The 22,399-nt window shown below is 46.2% G+C and overlaps 1 protein-coding gene across 2 annotated transcripts in view; it reads left to right on the forward strand.

The window, feature by feature from the left end:
* Positions 1–21,787, forward strand: part of znf438 (zinc finger protein 438) — a 64,218-nt gene extending 42,431 nt beyond the window's left edge. The window contains exons 3-5 of one of the 2 annotated variants that reach the window (XM_080793909.1): positions 13,220–15,157; positions 16,546–17,311; positions 19,023–21,787. In XM_080793909.1, the coding sequence (XP_080650035.1) occupies positions 13,251–15,157; positions 16,546–17,278 (2,640 nt within the window). In that variant the 5' untranslated portion in view covers positions 13,220–13,250 and the 3' untranslated portion in view covers positions 17,279–17,311; positions 19,023–21,787. Of the gene's footprint in view, positions 1–13,219; positions 15,158–16,545; positions 17,312–19,022 lie in introns of those variants that run through there. The other variant, XM_080793908.1, reaches the window with a different exon arrangement.
* The last annotated feature ends 612 nt before the right edge of the window (positions 21,788–22,399 follow it).

Raw genomic sequence — 22,399 nt, forward strand, 5'->3', positions numbered from 1 at the left:
GCCTTTTTTTATATTCTGACTTCTCTTTTGCTGGTCAGTTGTACACGGCCAAGCTATTTTAAATTCTTGATGTTAACAAATTTGATCCACAAGCTCACAACATGTTGCGAAGTGATGCTTTGTGAGTTTGCTATTTTCACTATATGAATACTAGGTGCGCTTTGTGTCCATTGCTGTGCCTGGGGCACAAAACTTAAAAGTTTGAAAACCAAATGGACCACAGCTGGTGTATTACTGGACTGTACAGAGACAGTGCCTGGGAGGAGTTGACCTCTACTCTCATGAACACACTAAACCAAAATGTATGTCACGCACACACGCACACCTCCAGCTTCTTTAACCACAGCAACTTCTTTGCTATCATGAAAGTATAGCCACAGCTGCCTGAATTTACAGTGACAGTGTCAGGTTTTAACTTGATAAAAGGTTTGAGTGCATCGCCCCTCCCCTCCCCCCTCCACTCGCCCCAGACTTTGCCTCTCCACTTAATGTAAGTATGTATGTAACGTTCCCTCTGACCCTTCACCTAACCTGGTAGTTATCCACCTTGGAAAGGCCACTTTTTGCTAAATAAAAGCATGGCTGCTACAGGATGCTGTGGCACCGCGTGAATTCCGTTTGTGTCCGAGCAGAGGCATGGTAACGCCCCGCCTGCCTGTGATTGGCCTACCGACACTGCCCGTCTTGACTGTCCTCCGAGCTCCGTCCGAGGTGGATATGCTGGATGCCTGGAATCCTGGATAGTCTGATGCGAGGTTACTCCGTGGTGGGAAATAATACGTAGTAGTATGATACAAGAGAACGCTAACTTGTACGTTTTATTTTTGTAGAAGAGGCAAACTAATATTGTTTATGCCGTTTGCTTTGAAGGAATAATTGATTGAACATTGTCCACAGCCCCAAACAGACGGAGCGCTCGCTTCGAGACGATGGATTAGCAAAAAGGGAGACAAATCTGAAACAGATGAGCCGGTAGACATGTTAATAGACCCAGAGGCTTATTTTAATGTTACAAACTATATAATACTACTAGTGGCAGCCGTAGCTTAGCGGGTAATCAGAGGGTCAGCGATTGGCCTCCTAACCCTGTTTGAAGTGTGTCCCGAGCAGGGCGATTAACCCCCAACAGCTCCACCCAGAGCGCTCGTCATCATAACCACAACCACCTGAGGAGCCGTCAGCTGGCTGAAGCTGAAATTGAACCCCCCCTCCTCTTCCCCCCCCCCCCCAAGGGGCTGTGTGTGAAGGATACCAAAACATTCCCATGTTCTTTTTTATTTATTTTATAACTTTATTTATAGGATTTTCAATTTTGGTAGACAAACAACCCCACATAATACCCCACCCCCATAAATACAATAAGATTTGCCTTTTACTTGATTAAGGGACTACACGGTGAACCAAATGACATGTATGAAAACACTTATAACAGCTACTGTAGGATACAGCATCAAAAGACAGTTACGCTAAGAATAAAGCCAGCACGATTGCCCACATACATTTATTTCTCTTTTCAGAAATTCTTGTTTCAGTTTTCTCCTCTCCACCCTCTCTCTCTCTCTCTCTCCCTCTCTCTCCCTCTTTCTTTCTGTGACATGACTAACAAGTCTGTTGTTCAACGGAGAGGCGGAGCGGGCTGTGTTCTATACCTGGTCAGATGAAATAGTTGCCTGCCTGTACTGTACTGTACTGTACTGTACTGTACTGTACTGTACTGTACTGTACTGTACTGTACTGTACTGTACTGTACTGTACTGTACATCCTACCTTGTTGCAACTCATGCAACCGTAAAGTCTCTCTTCTACTGAGCTGTTCCATGTGTCCATGACAACTTTTCTCCCATCTCTTTACTGTTCCTTGGTGCTGTGTGAGCTGTCGTTTTGGTGTTAGCATTATGTTATGCTTTAGCTATTGAAAAATAGCAGATCTACAAGCTCATAGCGCGCCACCGAGTGGCGCGCTACGAGCTTGTAGGTCTGCCATTTTTGAAAAATCGAAGAAGAACAACTGACATAGAAACATAGCTTTTTCAGACAACTGTCAGGATGTAGAAGACATTTTTAGAATCTGATCTCAGGTCAAAATGGGCTAGAGGAGGCCGCAAACACAAAGGTCAGGGGAAGGTTTACTACACAGTCGTCTACATGAATAACACGGAACAGTGCAGGCTCAGGCCTGAGGGGTCAAACACACACACACACACACACACACACACACACACACACACACACACACACGCGTGCACATACGTCACTTCCACGCAGCTCAGCCCTGACCTGACAGTCCCGTCATCTAAACGTGTGTGTGTTTGTGTGTCACTGTACTGTATGTGTGTGTGTGCGTACACGCTCCTCTGCATTGTGTTTGTGTGTCACTGTACTGTATGTGTGTGTGCGTACACGCTCCTCTGCATTGCGCGTGTGATCGCAGATGATTAAAGACGCTGCCAACTTCCCGGGGAATGACATGCGTCCTCGTTGGACGTCCGGGGTCAAAGGTCGTTGGTTCTCAGGGGCGTGCAGCTCTGCGTTTGTCCTCGTTGTCCATATACTGTAGGCCTGTCTGAGTTATTACATAATCACCTGGTCGCCGTTATTTGAGATAATCTCAATTATTTCATTCACCTGTATAAATGAATCTGTTGAAAATGGTGACAACAGCCCCACATAGCTTGTAGATCTTCTGTTCCTGCCATTTTTGAAATACTTTATTTAGTACAATATTATCAAATGCATGGCCATAATACTTTACTTATTTTGATTGTTGGTACTGGTCATATCAGTTGTTTCTGTGTATATTTAAGTTATTTGTCATATCTGCCTTGTGCAATTTTATTTTTCCAATGTTCAAAGCCAAATACAGAATTCAATTCTCGTTTGGAATTATTTACATGACAATTCATTATTGCCAGCTAATATTTCATGACCGTGACAGCCCTATAGTTATCCAGCCTTAATTCTGATTTATACATTGACCTGAGGACAGTGTCGCCAGCCCAAAATAGCTTGTAAATCAGCTTCTTTTTGGGTACGGTACACCACCGTACAACGGAACATAAATTAGGCATTACCCGACCCAGGAACACATTGATACCCGATAGAGGTTTTGATCCTGCACCAAACCATAAACTATTATGGACGCTATAATTTTTACGTTCACTGACTGTGCTGCTGCTGTCAAGACGCGGTAATACGTATTCCATACGTTGAGCGCTTAGGTTTTTCTGTTCCTAGCGGTGGGATTTCTCTATCGATTAAGCTACATTCCCATGCAGGGCAGAGCGACATGCTCCTAATTGGAATGGATTTCACCCCCCCCCCCCCATATTGATTTGTTCAGGTGACAGTGTATGACATACAGCTGTGTGTGTGTGTGTGTGTGTGTGTGTGTGTGTGTGTGTGTGTGTGTCATGAATACTGTATGGGTGGATCTCCTTTTGAAACGCCTATCGCTCTATTTGCCGTCTTATAAACCGTGGGCATAATGTACAGGTGTACCATATTGTGTGTGTGTATAGCGCTGTGTGTGTGTGTGTGTGTGTGTGCTCTCCCTCTCTGCCCCTCGCACCCTCGAGTGGCGTTCTTGGATGAAACGAGGACTTCTGCAAACACTGATTTCATTTTCCCCCTGACCGCCCTCGCTCCTGAGAGAGAGAGACCCCCTCGCTCCTAACACTGCCCTGACACACACACACACACACAAACACTCACACGTGCACGCCGCGCACGCACACACACATGTAATAAGTACCCCTCAGACTGGAAAAATGTCTATCCCTACAGATGAAAGATGAGCGCTTGGTTAGCATGCATACATACAGGAAGAAGCAATCGAGCACAGATAACGCTGACGCTCACTCAGGAGGAAAAAAAAGGAGGACTGATTTCATCTCGGTCCGTCAGATCCATCAAATCCACCAATTTGTGTCCTTTTTCCCCCCTGTTCACTTTTACAGTTTCTGACAGTTCTAGCCCATTTTGACCTGAGATCAGATGTCTTCTACATCCTGACAGTTTTCTGAAAAAGCTATGTTTCTATGTCAGTCGTTCTTCGATTACCTTACAAGCTCGATCTACAAGCTCGTAGCGCGCCACTCGGTGGCGTGCTACGAGCTTCTAGATCTGCTATTTTTCAATAGCTAAAGCACAACACGATGCTAACACCAAAAGGGGTTCCCGCACAAAATGGGCTAGGAGAGCCCAGAGATACGTCTCTTCCTTCCTTCGTTTCTTTCTTTCTCCCTGTTACACTCTTAACACACATGCACAATTATCCCAGAGGCGTGCGTGCATGTGTGACTGTACAGTACACGCGGCTGTGTGACTGCGCGCGTGCGAGTGCGTTGCACGACACGTGTGTGAGAGCAATGGGGTGAGGAGGAGAACATGGCCGCTGGACATGGCTCCTCACAGCTGGCTGGCTGGCCCCCCGACCCCCTGCAACTATAGCCCTGTTATCTGCCCCGAGATCCTGGCCTTTCATCTGGGCTCAGAACCGAGGGGTGGGTAGGGAGGGAGGGAGGGGGGAGCTTGGCCTCTGCATGCTGGGTCTTCAGTTCAGCCTCCCCCCTCTTCCCCTAAACCACACACCTCTGTTCATTCCAGACCCTCCTCCTCCATCTCTAGGCTCTATCTTTGAGTCCCAGATGAGCGTTGCTCTCACCTAACGGTGGAGATAACAGACCTCTTACGGCTTGGCTTCTCTTCTCTTCGCTCTCTCTGGCTCCTTCTCCTCCTCCCCACATCTTTACCGATGCCGTGGGGCGCCCGTGATTTATTTCAATTATTTTGTACTACACGAAATACAAGATTTCAACTGCTTCCCTTTATACTTTAACCTATTTTGACCTGAGATCAGATTCTAAAAAGGTCTTCTACATCCTGACAGTTTTCTGAAAAAGCTATGTTTCTATGTCAGTCGTTCTTCGATTTAAAAAAAATAGCAGGCCACCAAGTGGCGCGCTAAGAGCTTGTAGATCTGCTATTTTTCAATAGCTAAAGCATAACATAATGCTAACACCAAAAGGGGTTCCCGTACAGAATGGATTAAATGTTTCTTTCGTCCATATTTTCTTCTATAAACACAGGCCCTGTCCAGACAGTAGATGAGATTTTCACGTGGGAAGTTTTCTCAGAGTCTTTTTTAAATCCTGGTGATGCAGACCAGGTTGTCTTGTCATTGGGCGTCTGCCACAGTAAAAACCTCAGCGTTCACTTAACTCAAGTGAGTGTATTATGGACTCCTACGGGTCCATTATATACAGATCCACGTAGGTCCATTGTTTAAGGGTGATTTATACAGTACTTGGCTGTGCCCTGAAACTAGGCCATCTACGCGTTGAGAGCTTGTAGATCGGATTTTCATTGTGCGATACGGCCGCCGCGCAACCAGGTATATATAAATCTGGCATGGCATTGTGTTGAATTCACACTGACTAAATTGACAGTGTTGTGCATTATTAGCAGTATCTTCTGGACTGGATTCAGCCGGTAGCTGGAATTGGGCCCCAGGGCAGGGACGCTATCAGAACACATCAATGTCCATGTTTTATAATGTCTGTCACTGCAAAATCACAAAATCCTCCTCGGTAACGATAGGCTCTCACATGGTGCGTTGGCTTGCTCTGGCTGTTCCTATTGGCCTGTCCTTAAGTAACAGGTACGGTCGCCCCTTTTCCATCTCGCCCCACTACTCTATCTAGCTGTAAATAACAAACATAGTTCATGTTGGTGATTATATAAACGGTATTCTCATATTAATTTATCATTGTTAACTTCACTCTGTATATCCACGGGGCATAATAGCATGATGATGCCATTACAAAACATGGGTTACATGGAAGAAATGTGTTCAATAAAACGAAATTAACTGCTAGAAGGTCCTAAATTATAACTTAATTATTATTATTATTATTATTCTCAATTTTACAGTGTATAGAGATCGACTACTATACGATCAAATAAATCCGTATACAAGATCATTTCAGATTTCAGAGAGGGAGGGAAATACTAAATTAACTGCAACTATATGAACACATTTCACGGGGGCGAGTTGGTGAAGGGGCGAGTCGTCTGGTATTCCTTAGATAGATAGATAGATAGATAGATAGATACCTTTTTTATCCCACGGGGGGGAATCAGTCGCCCAGAGGCAGCACAGCAGTTAAGGTTACAGGATAGTACAGGAAGTACTGTAGTATACAGAAAGAAACAAGGCAGAAGGAAAAGCAAGGTGCATCAATAAACAATAATAATAATAAAAGTAATAAACAGGGCAAACAAGGATGTATGCGCACGACCCGTGTGTGTGTGTGTGTGTGTGTGTGTGTGTGTGTGTGTGTATGCTGCTGCTGCGTTAGTACATTCTATGACTGCTACAGTAGGCGCAATTCTCCCAATATGAACAAAATAAATACATATTTTATCATATTATTATTTATTATTATTTTTATTATTATTTATCCTTCTATACAGGATTTACACTGTACAATTCCCACCCTCTCCATTGCTTTCAATTTAATTTGTGTTATTCAAGTCAATAAAATGACATATTATAACATGTGCAGTGTTTAACCCATTTTGGGGCGGGAACCCCTTTTGGCGTTAGCATTATGTTATGCTTTAGCTATTGAAATAGCATCTAAAATAGCAGATCTACAAGCTCGTAGGTCTGCTATTTTAGATGTAGTGGGTCAGTCTCTCTGCTGGCCTCTAGCTCAACCCTGACCCGCTTCCAACGTAAACAGAACAGAACCTCACCTTTGACCTCTCTGGCCTTACCTGATAATCATGTCTCTGTGTGGAGACATGGACCCCCCCGGTGTCTGCCCCTCTCTCTGTCACACTCCTACTCTTTATCTATCTCTGGGCTGACATTTCTCCCTCTCTGTCTCTCTCCCTCTCCCTCTCTGTCTCTGTCTGTCTGTCTCTCTCTCTCTCTCTCTCTCTCTCTCTCTCTCTCTCTCTCTCTCTCCCTCACCACCTTCTGTCTCACATGTCCTCTCTCTCTCTCTCCCTCTCCCCCCTCCCTCTCTCTCTCTCTCTCTCTCTCTATCCCTCACCTTCTCCTTCTGTCTCACATGTTCTTTCTCTTTCCCTTCCCCTCTCTCTTCTCTCAATTTTTATTTTCTTTTTTCAATTTAAAAAGGCTTTATTGGCATGATAAATATGTTCTACATTGCCAAAGCATACATACAACAAAAGAAGAGTCAACATTGTGCACACACACAGAGACAACAACTCTCTGCTCACACAGAGACAACAACAGACATCCCATCTCTCTCTCTCTCTCTCTCTCTCTCTCTCTCTCTCTACCTCTCTCTCTCTATCTCACCGCCACAGCCCAGGATACTGGGCACCCTTCGGCCCGGCCCTGACCTCTGACCCCCGTCAGATTAGAGTGGCTGGCGTTTCAAAGCCACAGAGGCAGATTGAATGGCGTCTGTGACCTCTGCGTGCCTTTCTCTTAAAACCCCACTAGGTGATGTTCCACAGAACCCATGGAGGCAAGGACGGTCAGGAGAATAGAGTCAAACGCACGGTTAACAATACAGCACATGTTTTCAGGACAGAGGTATTTTTTAATCACGGACACAGCATATCCTCGCCCAGACGATGCCTTTATGTGATCGAGCCTAGATAGACTTGAACTTGAAGGTGATGTGATTTATAATATACAGCATACCACACTGACTTCCCCTTTGTTACAGTCGACCTCTGAGCGCATCACTTGAACCAGTGAAAAGATGTAAAAGCGTTCGTTTTATTACATTTTTTTCATATTTTATATGGAATGTCTATTCATTCATCAGAGGAAAGAGCTCTTTTTCCTCACTTATTTCCACTGGTTTGTATTTTGTAGGCTAATTGCATTCAGAGCTGGATTATTAGGTTGCTCGCTCAGCGTGTTGACAGTTATTTTAATCAAGTAATGATTAAAATAACTATATGTTGCTGGGTACAACTCCTACTCCATTGTGTCGTGGTATTAATATTATTGTAGGCTACTGTATATTGATCACATGAACGCCACACACAGAATAGCCTAGTAATAAGTCTCACCATTTGATGAGGAAAAGGCTGATGAAATCTAGCTTTTCTGACATCTAGAACTTAGTCCAAAAGACAGATTAACCCTCAGTAACCAATAAAGGCAAAACTCTGGATGGATGAAATCTGTGTCCATTATTCCATTTTATTTCCAAATCTGATGTAGTGGGACAGTGGAGGGAATCAATCACCACAGTAATCAATACAGCTCTGATGAAAATTATCGGATTTTATTTTTTACCTCTGCAAAGGTGCAGAGGTGCGCAATTCATCAGTAGAAAGGGCTTGCGGCTTTTATAATGTCCATGCAGAGTTTTAATAACATTTGGCCGTGATGTTGAACTGTATAATTAACTTGGTTATTTCTCATTATACGTGAGAGTAACTATTTACTTCATTTATTAACGTTCAGCAATATGCTGCTATGCGGTGCTTCCCGACCTGGTACAGACCGGTTCGTTTATATATATCTCTATGGTACCGACGCGCTGTTAGCTTGAAGATCTGTCCATTTCGGAGCGACCAGAAACATCACGTTAGTTTCCGGTTACTATTTCTGTTACTACACACGGTGAAACCGTGCGAAACGCTTGGGAAATAGCGAGTCAGTCCCCTTGACTGTGAGGCAAACATGAGCTACAGCCGTGATACAATCAAATGAAGCCATTACGCCACCTTTGGTGAATCTCACGTGAGATTGAGCGTACGGAATATACACACTCATCATTTATGCACTTTATTTAGACCTGGGTGTACATTTCCTTCGTGAATCTGGCCCATTCACTTTTAAATATTGGCCATATTAACAATACAATCACATCATTACAGATTGTGCTTTTTAAAGTCCAGACTTCCTGAAGTGACTTATCTTCTCATATTGTGCTGCATCCCTAGTCCAGCACCTTAAGTGCTTCTTGCAGCTCTTTCTTTCCAACCTGGTTTTCCCCCTCCCAACATCCAAGAGACTCGAACGTTGCCAGAAGCAGCAGGATAGGAGGACAAGGAGACCTGACATCAAGCTAGACTCTCCCCTCCTCTCCCTCCCTCCATCCTTCATTCTCCCCTTCTCTCCCTCCCTCCCTCCTTCATTCTCCCCTTCTCTCCCTCCCTCCCTCCAGCCTTCATTCTCCCCTTCTCTCCCTCCCTCCTTCATTCTCCCCTTCTCTCCCTCCCTCCTATCCTCCCTCCATCCTTCATTCTCCCCCTGTCTCTCCTGCCGTTCATCCTCCCAGCAGGTTCTGAGCAGTGGCAGGAGTGCGTTAACATGCTCATTATGCAGATGGCGGTGCACGCTGAGAGGGGAATGTCCCACAACGAGTGGGCTGCGAGTAGAGAGGGAGAGAAGAAAGGGTTAAACTTAAAGGCAACGATAAGTGATGGAATAACAGCTGGAGGGAGAGAGACTCACGTAGAGATGAAACCGTAGAGTAATTATTTATTGTAAGAATAGATCTATCTTTATTGAGGAGTGTTGTCAAGTGTCATTCTCTCACTCGCCTGTTTGTTCAGCACGTGGGCTGATGCTGTCAAATTATCATCATAATCATCATCACACACCTGTCACAACAGTGCAGTTACAGCACCACAGGGGTGTGTGTGTGTGTGTGTGTGTGTGTGTGTGTGTGTGTGTGTGTGTGTGTGTGTGTGTGTGTGTTGCATCTGTAACACACCGGTGGCTCTCTCTCCAGAGACCTTTGCTGAGGTACCAGCTGTAATACGCCATCAAATCCCATCAGCTCAGAAGAACATTTTTGCCACGAGCCAAATCTCCTCTAATTCTATTCTTATATAATTCCACCTCACTGCTTTCTTTCTCTCTTGCCTCCTCTTGCTTCCCTGATCTCGTCGCCCTTCTTATGTGACCTCCTCATCATCACACTAGAAGACTTCACATCCACAGAGGGGATGTCAGGACTTTAAGAGGGAACGCCTACTGAGTAGCAAAAAACGACTTTCTGGCCTTGACATCCAAACAGAAAAGTCCTATTTGATTGCATTAAATGACTTTAAACAACATTAAATGCACTTTGGCACTCACTTTGCCACTCAATTTGCCTCTATTTTCCTATTTGCATCTGCATAGATCTGGATAGATTTATAGTAGTGTGAAATGGGCAGGGACTGACAGTATATCTGCCAAATATGCCTAACAAAATATCCAATGAGAGTTAAGCATTCAGAGAGAACGCATGACACATTGAATGAATGGTGTTAACAACTGTTGCGCAGGCGAGCGGTGGCATTCACAGTGTCTCCTCTAGCCTACAGTATGTACAGTATGTTGAACCTTATTATTATCATTACGGACAACTTTACTCCAAGAAGTAAAGCAGAAAGTAATATCCACTTTTATACCACAAGTCAAATCTCTCTAATTCTAAAATCTAATGTAAATTCCAGAGACACCTTTTGCAGTTTATCTTTAGCTGCTTCTCTTGCTCCCTGACCTCCCTTTCTTTTTTTTTTGGCCGATTTCGCCCTTATTTTATATTGTTTTATAGAGGGACAGACAGTAGGCTGACAGGAAATGGGGGAGTGACATGCAGTAAAGGCCGTCGGGGTCGGGAGTCGAACCCGCGTCACACTGCCAGACTTGGACTGCCGTCCTAGGTGCCTGGACCGCTGAGCCACGGGCCGACCTCTTTGCCTTTCTTATGTGACCTCATAGTGCACACATGTACCAAGAGTTGAATTAAATTGAATCAAAAAACATGTAATCTGTGGCAAAAAATGTGCTAAATCGTATTTTGTGTTGAAATTATTGCACACAACTTTGCCAAACATCTTGTTGTTGCTTTTTCCCCTTTTGGCCCCGTCCAAAGATAATTGGGTTGTTAAGAAGCTGCATATGATTGTAAAAGTCACCGGTGGTGCCCCTTCTTGCCACTGCGATGAGCATCTCTTCAAAAGGAATGCGCTGTAAGGCCTGCAGTCTACTGTCAGATGTGTTTGAGTTTCAAAAGGCTTCGTAGCCCCGTGGGCCACAGTCTCTCCCTCTCACACCACACCAGACCAGCCTGATATTACACATCATGTTCTTATTTGTCCAGAGAGAGAGAGAGAGAGAGGCGTGAGACGACTCGCTTGTAGTTTTGGATAAAGGTGTCTCCGCCAATTCGAACCGAGCCGTGGCAGCTGTACTCTCACGTGATGTGGAACAAAAGAACCAGGCGTTGCCCCCCCCCTGTCCCCTCCTTCCTGCTATACCCACACATCAAATCCCGGGGGTGGAATGGATTCGTATCCCACCGTTCTTTTCTGCCCTGTTCGTGTTGAGCCAAATTCACAGTCAAACTGGAATCAACTACCCACAGAGAGAGAGAGAGACTACCACTACCCACACAGAGAGAGAGAGAGGGAAACGCTCCAACTTTACACAGTCGTAATGTGGTGGTGGTGGCGGAGGTGGGAGGGGGGGGATACTGTATAAATAACCCATTTAGACCTGACCTCGAAATAAAAAATCTAAATCCTCCAGTTTTCTGAAAGAAATATTTTCACGATTAAAAAAAAAAAATAGCAGACCTACAAGCTCGTAGCGCGCCACTCGGTGGCGTGCTATGAGCTTGTAGATCTGCTGTTTCTCAATAGCTAAATTGTAACATAATGTTTAAAACACCAAAAGGGGTTCCCGCCCAAAATGGGATAATCTGTCCTCGCACAAATACTTCCAGGTGTTAAATAGTGTGCCTTTCCACGTTTATTTCTCTTTCTCAGTCTTTTGAAATGTTGAAAAGCTTTTTGCCCCAAAATCCATTTGAAATGGATACAAAGGTTGAGGGGTGCGCGCGCGCGCGTGTGTGTGTGTGTGTGTGTGTGTGTGTGTGTGTGTCAAGAGAAATCACGCCGTCAAACGCTTGCCTCTTGTGACACGTCCAGACTTTTTGCGGTTTTTAGCCGATCAGTATCGCAGAGCAGATCTGGAACCACGCCCGTATCAAAGGCTGCTATTGCGACTCGGATCAAAAAATGTGAAATTCAAACCACAAAATGTGTTTACTATTAGGGCTCCATTTGAAGCATTCCACGGTAATGTCCTTCTCTCTCCTCTCTCACTGTTGGAATGAAGATGCAGTATTGATGTAGATGGAAGGCATTTTTGCTGTTGTTGGTTTAAAGCCATACCTGTAGCTTTTTGATCGATGGTTGGAAACCACAAAGGAGATTGAGAGGATAAAGTCCTTAAACCTTCTTATGTGATCATCTTGTTCTGACGTTTTTTTCCAAGTCCACTTGACATTTTCTTTCAAATGGTGTGTGTGTGTGTGTAGTGTGTGTGTTTCTTTTTAGTATTTTTAAGTCATCATCCCCACTGGGCACCTTTTTTAAAACACCATTTGTGGACACGGGGCATTAGATTGAATCCAGGGCTTTGTTGGGGGGGCTTTTCTCAGCCCCCCTCTGTGGGGGGGCTGGCTGCGGTGCTGTCGGTCAGGGGGGTGAAGGGAGATGAGAGCCCCCCTCTAGCCAGGCTGCGGTGCTGTCGGTCAGGGGGGTAAGGGGGAGAGATGAGAGGGGCGAAGGTAGCCCCTCTTCGCCTCGTAAAGCCTCCTGCCCTTGGGCAGCTTTCACGCTCCAGTGACTGATCCTTCCAGGAAGCGAGGGGGGGGTACAAGGAGCACCCCACAGAGCCCCCAGCATGCACCATGGGCCGCACACTGAGCGCCAATCAAAGGGGACGCACTGTCCTGCGCCTGGGCCTGGGGGAGAGAGCGAGAGAGAATCCTGTGTGTGTGTGTGTGTGTGTGTGTGTGTGTGTGTGGTGTGGAAGGAAATATGGATAATAAGGCAGCTTGTCACACGCTTGGACATGCTCTTGTTAGTGACAGTATGTGACGCCTTGTTTCCAGCTTGGACTGAGTTTAAATGACACCATAGAGGAACACGGGGCCAAGCCCTCCTGCTGGGACACACTGCTGTACTGACTGTATTAACTGTAATAACTTTCACAATTACACCGGGAGGTCACGGAGCAGTCGGAGCTTGTCATAAAAAATTATGTTAGTTCACTCGGGACGGCAGGGGGAATTTTTGGACCACAATCGCAATGTGTTGCAATGGTTGGAAGTCCTTGTTGTTGTGGAAAGTCGATAAAGAATACATTTAGGTTATAGTTTAGCCAAGTAGAGCAGTTGCTAAAACATCATTTCTTGTGTGTGTTTTTCCAAAGGGCAGCTGCTGAGTCCAGACCTTCGTTCCAGATGAAGAGCCTGCAGTTCCGAAGCATTGCCCCCAAGGCTCCGGCCTTGGCGCCCTCTCCCCTCTCCCCCTCCCCGGCGGGGGTCCTGTCCTTGGCGACCTCCCCCTCCCCCGCGGCGGTCCTGTCCTGCCAGCCTCCCTCTGCCCTCCCCGAGGGCGCCACCACCGCCGCCTCCAGCCCCAAGTCCATCATGGTGCCCGCCCATCAGAACTACGCTCTGATGCAGATCGCGGGCCAGGAGGGCACGTTCTCCCTGGTGGCGTTGCCCTCCTCCGTCTCCTCTCAGACGCCGCAGCAACAACAGCAGCCCCAGCAAACCCAGCCCATCCAAAATAACCTCAAGTTGCCCATTCCGAGATATCAGCCGATGAGGAGCAAAGGGACCATGGAAAAGGTCAAATCACCACCGCCGACCGCCAGGGTGAAAATGCCCACCAAGGTGGCTGTGACGTCGCCCGCCAGGTCGGCGGTTACGTCCCAGACGGCGGTGAAAACGCCCACTAAGGTGGCCTCGGCGACACCTTCGGCCAGGTCGGTGGCCACGTCTCCGATGGCGAAGAAATGGCTGACGGAGTCCACGGAGACGAAGGAAGCCGGAGTAGCCACCAAGGCGGAGCCGTCAGAGCAGGTCATCATGATCGACCCCGCCTCCTCCTCCGAGATCGCCCTTACATCTTTCCTCCCCGACAACGCTGTCCTCTATCCGGGCTCTCAGCTGGAGCGAGCGCCGGACGGATCCGAACGGCCCGCTACAACCGGCCTCCTGCAGAAGAACCTCCAGTACTCGCCCGCCACTGCCAAAAGCTCCCCATGCAAGGCCCCGGAGGAAGGGGGCAAGGCCAGGCGGCGACTGTGCCAAGCCCAGCCTGCTGCAGCCCAGCCTCCAGGCAGCATCACTGTTCTCTCCCCGTCCATCTTTAGCAAAGCTGTCCAGATTATCCCCTCCCCACCTAAGGGCAAGCTGCCCATCCTGCCCTACTCCAAGATGAAAGGCACCCTCGTCCCCGCTGCCAAGAGCACCGCTGTGTCCCTGGAAAAGAGAGGTGTCTCTGCCGGGCTGCCCGGTCTCACCAAGTCCTCAGATCCCTTCGCCAAGACCCCGGAGACCGCCGAGGCCTTGAGTCACGACCGGGTGCCAAAGCCCCTTCTACAGTCTCGGGCCCAGACAACACCGCCGCCTGTGCTTCAGAAATCACCTGGCAAAAAGAGAGGAAGGAAGAGAAAGACAATGGAAGACATCCTCGCTTTCGAGGCGCGAAAGAAGAGGTCCTTGTCTTTCTTCCGCAGGAGAGTCCCCGAGAAACCGCCGGCGATGATCGCTCCCGGCTCCAAACAGAAGGAAGTCGAGGACATCTCCAAGAAGTACCGCAGCATCCGACCCAAACCCATGCTGGTAATGGAGACGGTCCCTCAGCTGATCAGCCTGCCTCACGCCATCTCTCCGGACGGCCAGGAACAACAGGAGCTCCTCCTGGGGCAGCAGCAGCCCGGCGCCCCGGGGGCGACCACCCTCCACCTGCGAGGCGCCTCCCACTCCCAGTCGTCCCACCACCTGAGGGCGTTCCTGGGCAGCCGGCCGCTCCACCGCTGCCCCACGTGCGGCCGCTGCTTCCAGTTCAAGCACCACCTCCAGGGCCACATGAACAGCCACACCAACAGCCGGCCCTACGTGTGCCCCGTCTGCCGCAAGGCCTACGCCCACTCGGGCAGCCTCAGCACGCACATGAAGCTGCACCACACGGCGGACGGCGGGCGGCCGTCCGGGCGCCGCACGCTGCGCTGCGAGTTCTGCGAGAAGGCCTTCGGCTACGTGGGCGTGTACTTCACGCACCTGAGGGAGGTGCACAGGGTGGTGCTGACCGTGGAGCCCTCCATCAGCCAGCACGAGGACGACATACCGGTGGAGGGGTGAGATAACCAGTGATGGGAAAAAGTAGTACTCACATGCTTTTACTTAAGTAAAAGTACTATCATCATCATAATTGATTTAACTCACGACCATGATCACATGGTTTGGAGCACAGATTCATAAAAGTATACAATTGAAAGTATACAATACATTACACGATATACATAGACATATCGGAAGGCTTTCCCTATTTGTACAGTGGAAGAACATTTTTCAGAAAAAGTTTTTCAGATTTTAGTAATGCAATTAATTTATAGAAAGGTGGGTAAAAAAGTAAATTGGCAGGTATTTTTGCCTGAAATTCATAATGCCAGAATTCTTACATTCCAACAATACTGCAATGTAGAAGTACTCCGTAAGTAAAAGTCTGGAAATTCAAAATTTACTTGAGTGAGAGTGTGAAAGTATTGGTATCAAAATGTACTTAAAAGTATCAAAAGTAGAAAGTAGGCTACTCGTTATGCATAATGTCCCATTTCATGTTTTCAAAATATTTTGAAAATAGCAGATCTGCAAGCTCACAATGCGTCACATTGCCATGCGTTGTGAGCTTGTAGATTGTGCATATAGTATGGCTCACTGGAAACACTCAGTGGGTCTCAAAGTGTCCTTGACTGTGTTCCAAATGGCCCCGTACGGGTGTGTGTAACTCTGAGAGTGCACAGAAATGGAACCAAATGGGGCCCATAAGTGTCCATTTGGTTCCATTTGTACACTCCCAGAGTTATGGGGGTCCTTGAAAGTAAATAGGTTTGCGAACCACTGCACACTAAACGGAACAGAGCCTTAATTAGTATCATCGGTAACACCTGTGAAGGAAGTAGGAAGAGTTGTTCTGTGTGCAATAGAACCCACTGTCTGTGTTGTTACTTTACTTTATTCGTTTATTTGGTCGGGACAGTGTATATTGATGAACATTACATTAAAAAGGCAGTGTAAATATACCAGATTTAGCAAGACTTGCTCATTTCCATCTGCAGTCCCCAGACATCAAACAATACAAACAGGACTGACATACAGGACATAGCATACAAATACCTAGTACATTTCAAACGTAATAAGACTACGAGATAAAACTATTATTAGGGTAGGTTTACTCTAATAATCTCTCAGCATACAAAATAAATACACCTAAAATAATCATGAATGGTTGCAGCTTTGGTTTCCAAGCAACCATTTTTTCAGATTGTATTTAAAAGAGGAACATTCCCTTATATGCAGAGGAAGGCCATTCCATTTTACACAGCCCTGTACTGAGAGGACATTTTGGCCGAATGTTGTTTGCCAGTGCGGCACTTCGCAGTCTCCTCGAGTTGTTGCTCTGGTACTGATTCCCCTATCGGGCTTTCGTTTAATGATTGGTTGTTGGTTGCTGTTCCTCCTCCAGAGCCACGTCTCCAGAGGCGTCCGACGGGCAGGGCCAGGAGGAGGAGCGTGAGGACCCCGTGGAGCTCCAGATCAAGTGCGGGCGCTGCCAGGCCATCGCGCCCACCTTCGCCGACATGAAGCTCCACCTCCTCTACGTGCACGGCGAGGAGGCCCAGGGGGGGGGGAGGGCGACGCGCGACGGCACCCGCGGCGGCCGCGAGGCGGAGGACGAGCTGGTCAAGCACGCCGCCCACTACTGGCGGCAGCTCAACGAGAAGCGAGAGACCAGGAACATCCTGTCGCAGCACCACCGCGGAGGAGGAGGAGGGTACGACGGCGAGGAGGACGACTGGCGGCAGCTCGGCGGCGACAACCAGCGCCACCTGCTGGTCAAGTGCGGCAGCTGCGACGAGGCCTTCCTCTCGTTCTCCAAGCTCAAGAGGCACATCCTGTCCCAGCACTGTGGTGGGTGCGGCGAGGAGGAGGAGGACAGCGACGTCGTGGCTCCTCCCCCGGGGGCGGCGTCGCGGTGGCGGGGCGCTGGCGTCCTTTCGGCTGCGGGTTCGGCCTTTAACTGCGTGCTGTGTAGCCTGGTGCTGGACAGCAGGGAGGGGGTGGAGGAGCACTGGAGGAGTCGGCATCACTGTGAGGAGACCGGCGTGCTCTGGGACGCCCTGAGCTCCTACTCTGGGCCTCAGGGAGAGGCAGAGGCCGAGGAGGATATGGACACGCCCGCGCCCAGCCCACACTAGGCAGCCTATAGGACGGGCACGGAGCCCTGAAAGGTGGCTGTTCCTCTCTCTCTCTCACACACACATACGCACGCACGCACGCACGCACACACACACAGTCCTCATACTAGTCAGTAGCACAGGGACGGAGAGTTGCTCGCATGGGTTTTAGCACTACTTTCATCTTTCATCATTGAGGCATTTTCACCTGATTGGGTCCTGGAAAAAGAAACATTTGACCTGATTGGGTCCTGGAAAAGGAAAAAAAATTACATTTTTATCCGATTCGATCCCAAACGTGACGTCAAATCAGTGCTGAAATGTGACATTGGTGCTACAACTTATTCGGTGCCTTCTCTCTGCATACATCAGCGAATCCAACTTCATTGACTATATACTGTTATTTTTGTCATGTTCTTCTTATGTTGATTGCACTGTCCTGTCTCCCTTTTGGAGTTTATTTTGCATTTATTTTGAGTATTTCCATGTTTCATTATCCTGTTGGAGATGAGTTATTTTAACTTTTGTTTAATATTTATAACCTGTAGAAGGCACAGTGAAGCCGACACCAAGGGCATACTGACTGCCACAATGGCAGACAATTTAATTTATTGGCCTTTGATTATACATGTAAAAACGCAACACTTCTGTGCATCATTATTCCTGTAACTGAAATTCTCACTTTTCAGTTACAGTACATCTTGAAATTGTTGCAAAGAATTAGGTAGAGGGCTGTATTAACCACTTAAGCTAAAAAAATGTTTTAATTACTTCAAAAACTAGCCGATCTACAAGCCCTTTAGATTGGCTATTTTTTTTAAGTTTTTGGAAAAACTTCAGCTAGAAAGAGAAGCCCAAAATAGGGATGCCAAGTTGAAAGTGGTTATCTCCTAACTTTGACCCAGGAAGTAAAGCTCTTCTTTCCAATAAAAAAAAGCACCCAAATTACATCCATGTGGCCTTCTAAAAATGAAAAAAATGAACGAAGCAAATATCATGTTCAGTGTTCACGCGTCATCTGGCTCATATTCAATATGGTCCCTTTAACCCATTCTGAACGGGAACCCATGTTGGTGTTGGCATCATGTTATGCTTTAGCTATTGAAAAATATCAGATCTACAAGCTCATAGCGCGCCACCGAGTGGCGCGCTACGAGCTTGTAGGTCTGCTATTTTAAAAAAATCGAAGAACGACTGCCATTTTTTTAATCTGATCTCAGGTCAGAATGGGTTAATCAGACCAGCGTGTGTCCCAGTGGAAACCTCGTATGAATCTGATCTCAGGTCAGAATGGGTTAAGGCCAGGTACTTGTTAATATAAATGCCTAAATGTGTATTCTGTGTTTAATATGCCAAGGGTCTATTCACACTAGTGATTGTATACGTGAATTAATTTGTGTCTGAGCTTTTGAAGGGCTATTTTGTAGATTTTATTGACCGAGTCCTATCCTAGTTCCATTGTGACAATGTGACATGAACCTCACCAAGGGCATTCTGTCCCACAATGGAACAATAATGATTCAGGTTAAAAAACTCACAAAATGGCCCTTTTAACTGCTGACAGAATTGCAATCTGTGGATTATTTTTTACAAAAGACATGGTAAAGAAACTGTCAAAACTGCCTACGTGTTGTTGCCAGCTAATCAGCACACACCCGTGGAACTCTGTGATAAGAGCGCTAGCTAAACTGTTAAACTGTATTGTCCAGAAGAATATGCTATTTTATACTTCAGACCATGGGTTCTCATCCTTCCTCCTCTGCAGGGACCTCTAGTACTGTACTCTGCTGGACTTTCAACTGAAAAATGTAGGTGAGTAAGAGTATACTGTACTATTAGAGATGTCCCAATACTGTATCGGTATCAGCACCTTTTTGGTCATATCGGTATCGGCGAATATGCCAGTCTGACCACCGATCCGACACAGGGGTAAAGGGTTGACACTGATCGGTGAATAAAATGTTGGGGCATGTGGAGTTTGCTTTTGAGTTGCAAGTGCACATTTGAGTGAGGAGTCTGCTATTGACAACACGAGATAAAATAAGTATTTTTTTTTTTTTTTTATATTCTCTGGTATCGGTATTCTGTATCGGCTAACACAGAAATTGTGGTATCAGATCGGGAAGGAAAAAAATCGGGACATCCCTATATACTATACAGTGAATATATACAGTATATTTACCAAATTACCCATTTAGACCTTGTCATGTGGAAACCTACTCATGTCCAAAACGGATGCAGTACTTAGTTTATAGACAATATTTGGTTTAGACATTGTCATTGGTTAGACTAGTCATTAGTCCTACAACTACAACCTATCTCAAACCCTCACCCTAAACCTAACCTCCCACGGGGCACAAACCTAACCTTAACCCATGTCTAACCAATGACTAGTCTAAACTAAGAATGCACCCCGTCCAAAACTGTTACTTTTCAGGATTCAAATGAAAAACTAGCCAAAGTATCAGATCTACAAGCTCAAGCTTGCAAATCCGCTACTTTTGTGTGACGCTGTAGCGTGATCAAGTAGGACGTTGATTTCCACGAAAAAGTTTTAAAGGCTCTGCAGAGAACAAGGTTGGGAACCATTGGTCTAGCTTAATAACGATGGTTTCTTTAGGAAATATTATGCTTGTAGTTGGTCGTTTGAAGAACCAGCTTTTTTTTTTTGTCTGCTTCTCTAATGCGGAAATGGGTCGTTAATGTCGTTTTGGTTTGGGTGGGGAGTAGTTTATTAACATTTGTCTGACTGTGTATAGGCCTACCTTTCGTACAGAAGAGGGGAAAAAATTACAGGGTCAAGTGAATGTACCTTGAATGTTTTAAAAGAAAAACCCTACCAAATTATACATGGATATATAGACTTATATAGAGATAGTATTATAGATATATATTGGGGGGGGGGGGACGATATATATATTTGCATAGAATAACTAGGCTGCTTTGTTCTGTCACACAGTGAAGGAAAGAAACCACAGATGAATATATCTTTGCCAAACCTGGCAACTAAAGCCATGTAAGACCTGACCTGGCAACTAAAGCCATGTAAGACCTGTCCTTATGTGTCTGACACAAAACCTAGGACTACTAATTGAAGGACATGTATTACAAACAATGTATGTCTGACACAATTACAAAATTATATTATAGTAACGTACTCATATCTGTGGAGTGGAGCGTCATGTCTGAATATACTGTAGTATTTACACATTGTCAGTGACATGTCCTTGATTCCTAGCCCTAGATAATGAAATAAAAACCCTAGGATTATAAGAGGAAGCTGGGATGGAACCTAAACATTCTCACGGAAGACTGCTTTTCACAATCTACTGTGTAGATATCAATGGCACAAGAAATAATAATGTGTGTAGTGTGCACACATGAAAATGATCCATCCAACCGTTTATCCATACTCGGGCAACGGCTCCACCAGAGAGCTCCAGACTTCCCTCTCCAGAGCAACATTCCTCCTGGGGGATCCCGAGACGTTCCAAGGCCAGTGAGTCGATGTGTTTCCTCCAACTGCACCGTGGTCTCGGGCATCTCCTTAGGGAGATGCCCGAGAGGCATCCTAACCAGATGCCCGAACCACCTCAGCTGGCTCCTTTCCAAGCGAAGGAGCAGCGGCAGAGTCTCTCCCGCATGACTGAACTTCTCACCCTATCTCTAAGGGAGATGCTATAGCCACTCGTCGGAGAAAACTCATTTCGGCCGCTTGGTGCTTGTATTGAAATTTGTGTGAAATTTGTATCGAAATTTGAGAAGGCGCATACCTCTGCAGGAGAGGTGCGAATCTTCATAGGCCTCACGATTTGATCTAAATGTTTCTATATGAATGCTAATGGCTACTTTTTCATCTTTTTATTGATGAGGTGCTTTAATGTGATGTGTGTAATGAATCACTCTCCTTCAAACTTAAATGTAGGCGGTGAATATAAGCACTTGACTGGCACACAGCAACGCAAACTTTTCTCCCAGTGGTACACTGACCCCTGCCTGGCCCCACCTCCTCTTATAGTCTTAGACATAAACCAAGGACTGTCTAAAGAGGACGAGACGCGAAGACACCATGGCGTCGTACGGGGCGACGCCATGTTGCTCCATGGTGCTCCATGGAAGGAAAGAAACATGCGCAATGGGCTTTATGCAGCCAACACTTCCTCGTTCAGCTTCCTTGGTCTCAACTGCGCATGTTTCTTTCCTTCCATGGAGCACCATGTGAGCAACATGGCGTCGCCCTTACGGTCTTCGTGTCTCGTCCTCTTTAGACAGCCCTTGACATAAATCAGGAAGTGACAGATTTAAGGATCCGGCTCTTATTTCCTCAGCGAGATGAGAAAAGTACACAATGTTGTCAGCACAATAATTCATGTTAGCTTCAATGACATGTTGGGTTCACACAAAAAAAAAGGTGACTGTTGCTTTTGTAAAAAGAAAATAAGACTGAAAGTGTTTGTGCTTTGTGACCTATTTGTGTAAGCCTACTACCTGAAAAACCTAATGTTTCTGAGAATAAAGATATGCATTGTCATGGACAGGTTGACTTGTTGGTGATTTCTTCTTTGTTTTTAATAGGCATACATCGCCAATTTTCATCCCTGTATAACTGCACGCTATGGCATGTTTACCAATTCTGAATAGCTGGAGTGATACTAGTCTGACAACACATTAGTATGTCTACCTATGCATTATTTGAGTTTATAGTGTTTTTTATTAGGTTTTTCTTTTCTTTCTTTTTTTGATGCCCACGTTTTGATGACGATGGATTAAGTCCGTGGAAACGGGTGGAAAAACCCTTTATCCCACAAATTTTCACCCAGTGCAAATTGCCCTAAACTGTAATTCCTTTCCCATCCATCAGCGTCCCTGGCTGGAATCAAACGCGGGACATTCTAGCTGTGAGTATATCCTTTATAAACATATACAGTATGTGAATGGTTCATCTATTGTAGCACATACAGTAGACACTGGTGTGTGTGTGTGTGTGTGTGTGTGTGTGTGTGTGTGTGTGTGTGTGTGTGTGTGTGTGTGTGTGTGTGTGTGTGTGTGTGTGTGTGTGTGTGTGTGTGTGTGTGTGTGCGCTCATCCAACCATCAGGAGAATGGGATTAATTGGGTTTGGACTGTGTAAAGGTGTGTGCAC

Source organism: Protomyctophum bolini (assembly GCF_963924005.1).
Source record: "Protomyctophum bolini genome assembly, chromosome: 21".
Taxonomy (NCBI): domain Eukaryota; kingdom Metazoa; phylum Chordata; class Actinopteri; order Myctophiformes; family Myctophidae; genus Protomyctophum; species Protomyctophum bolini.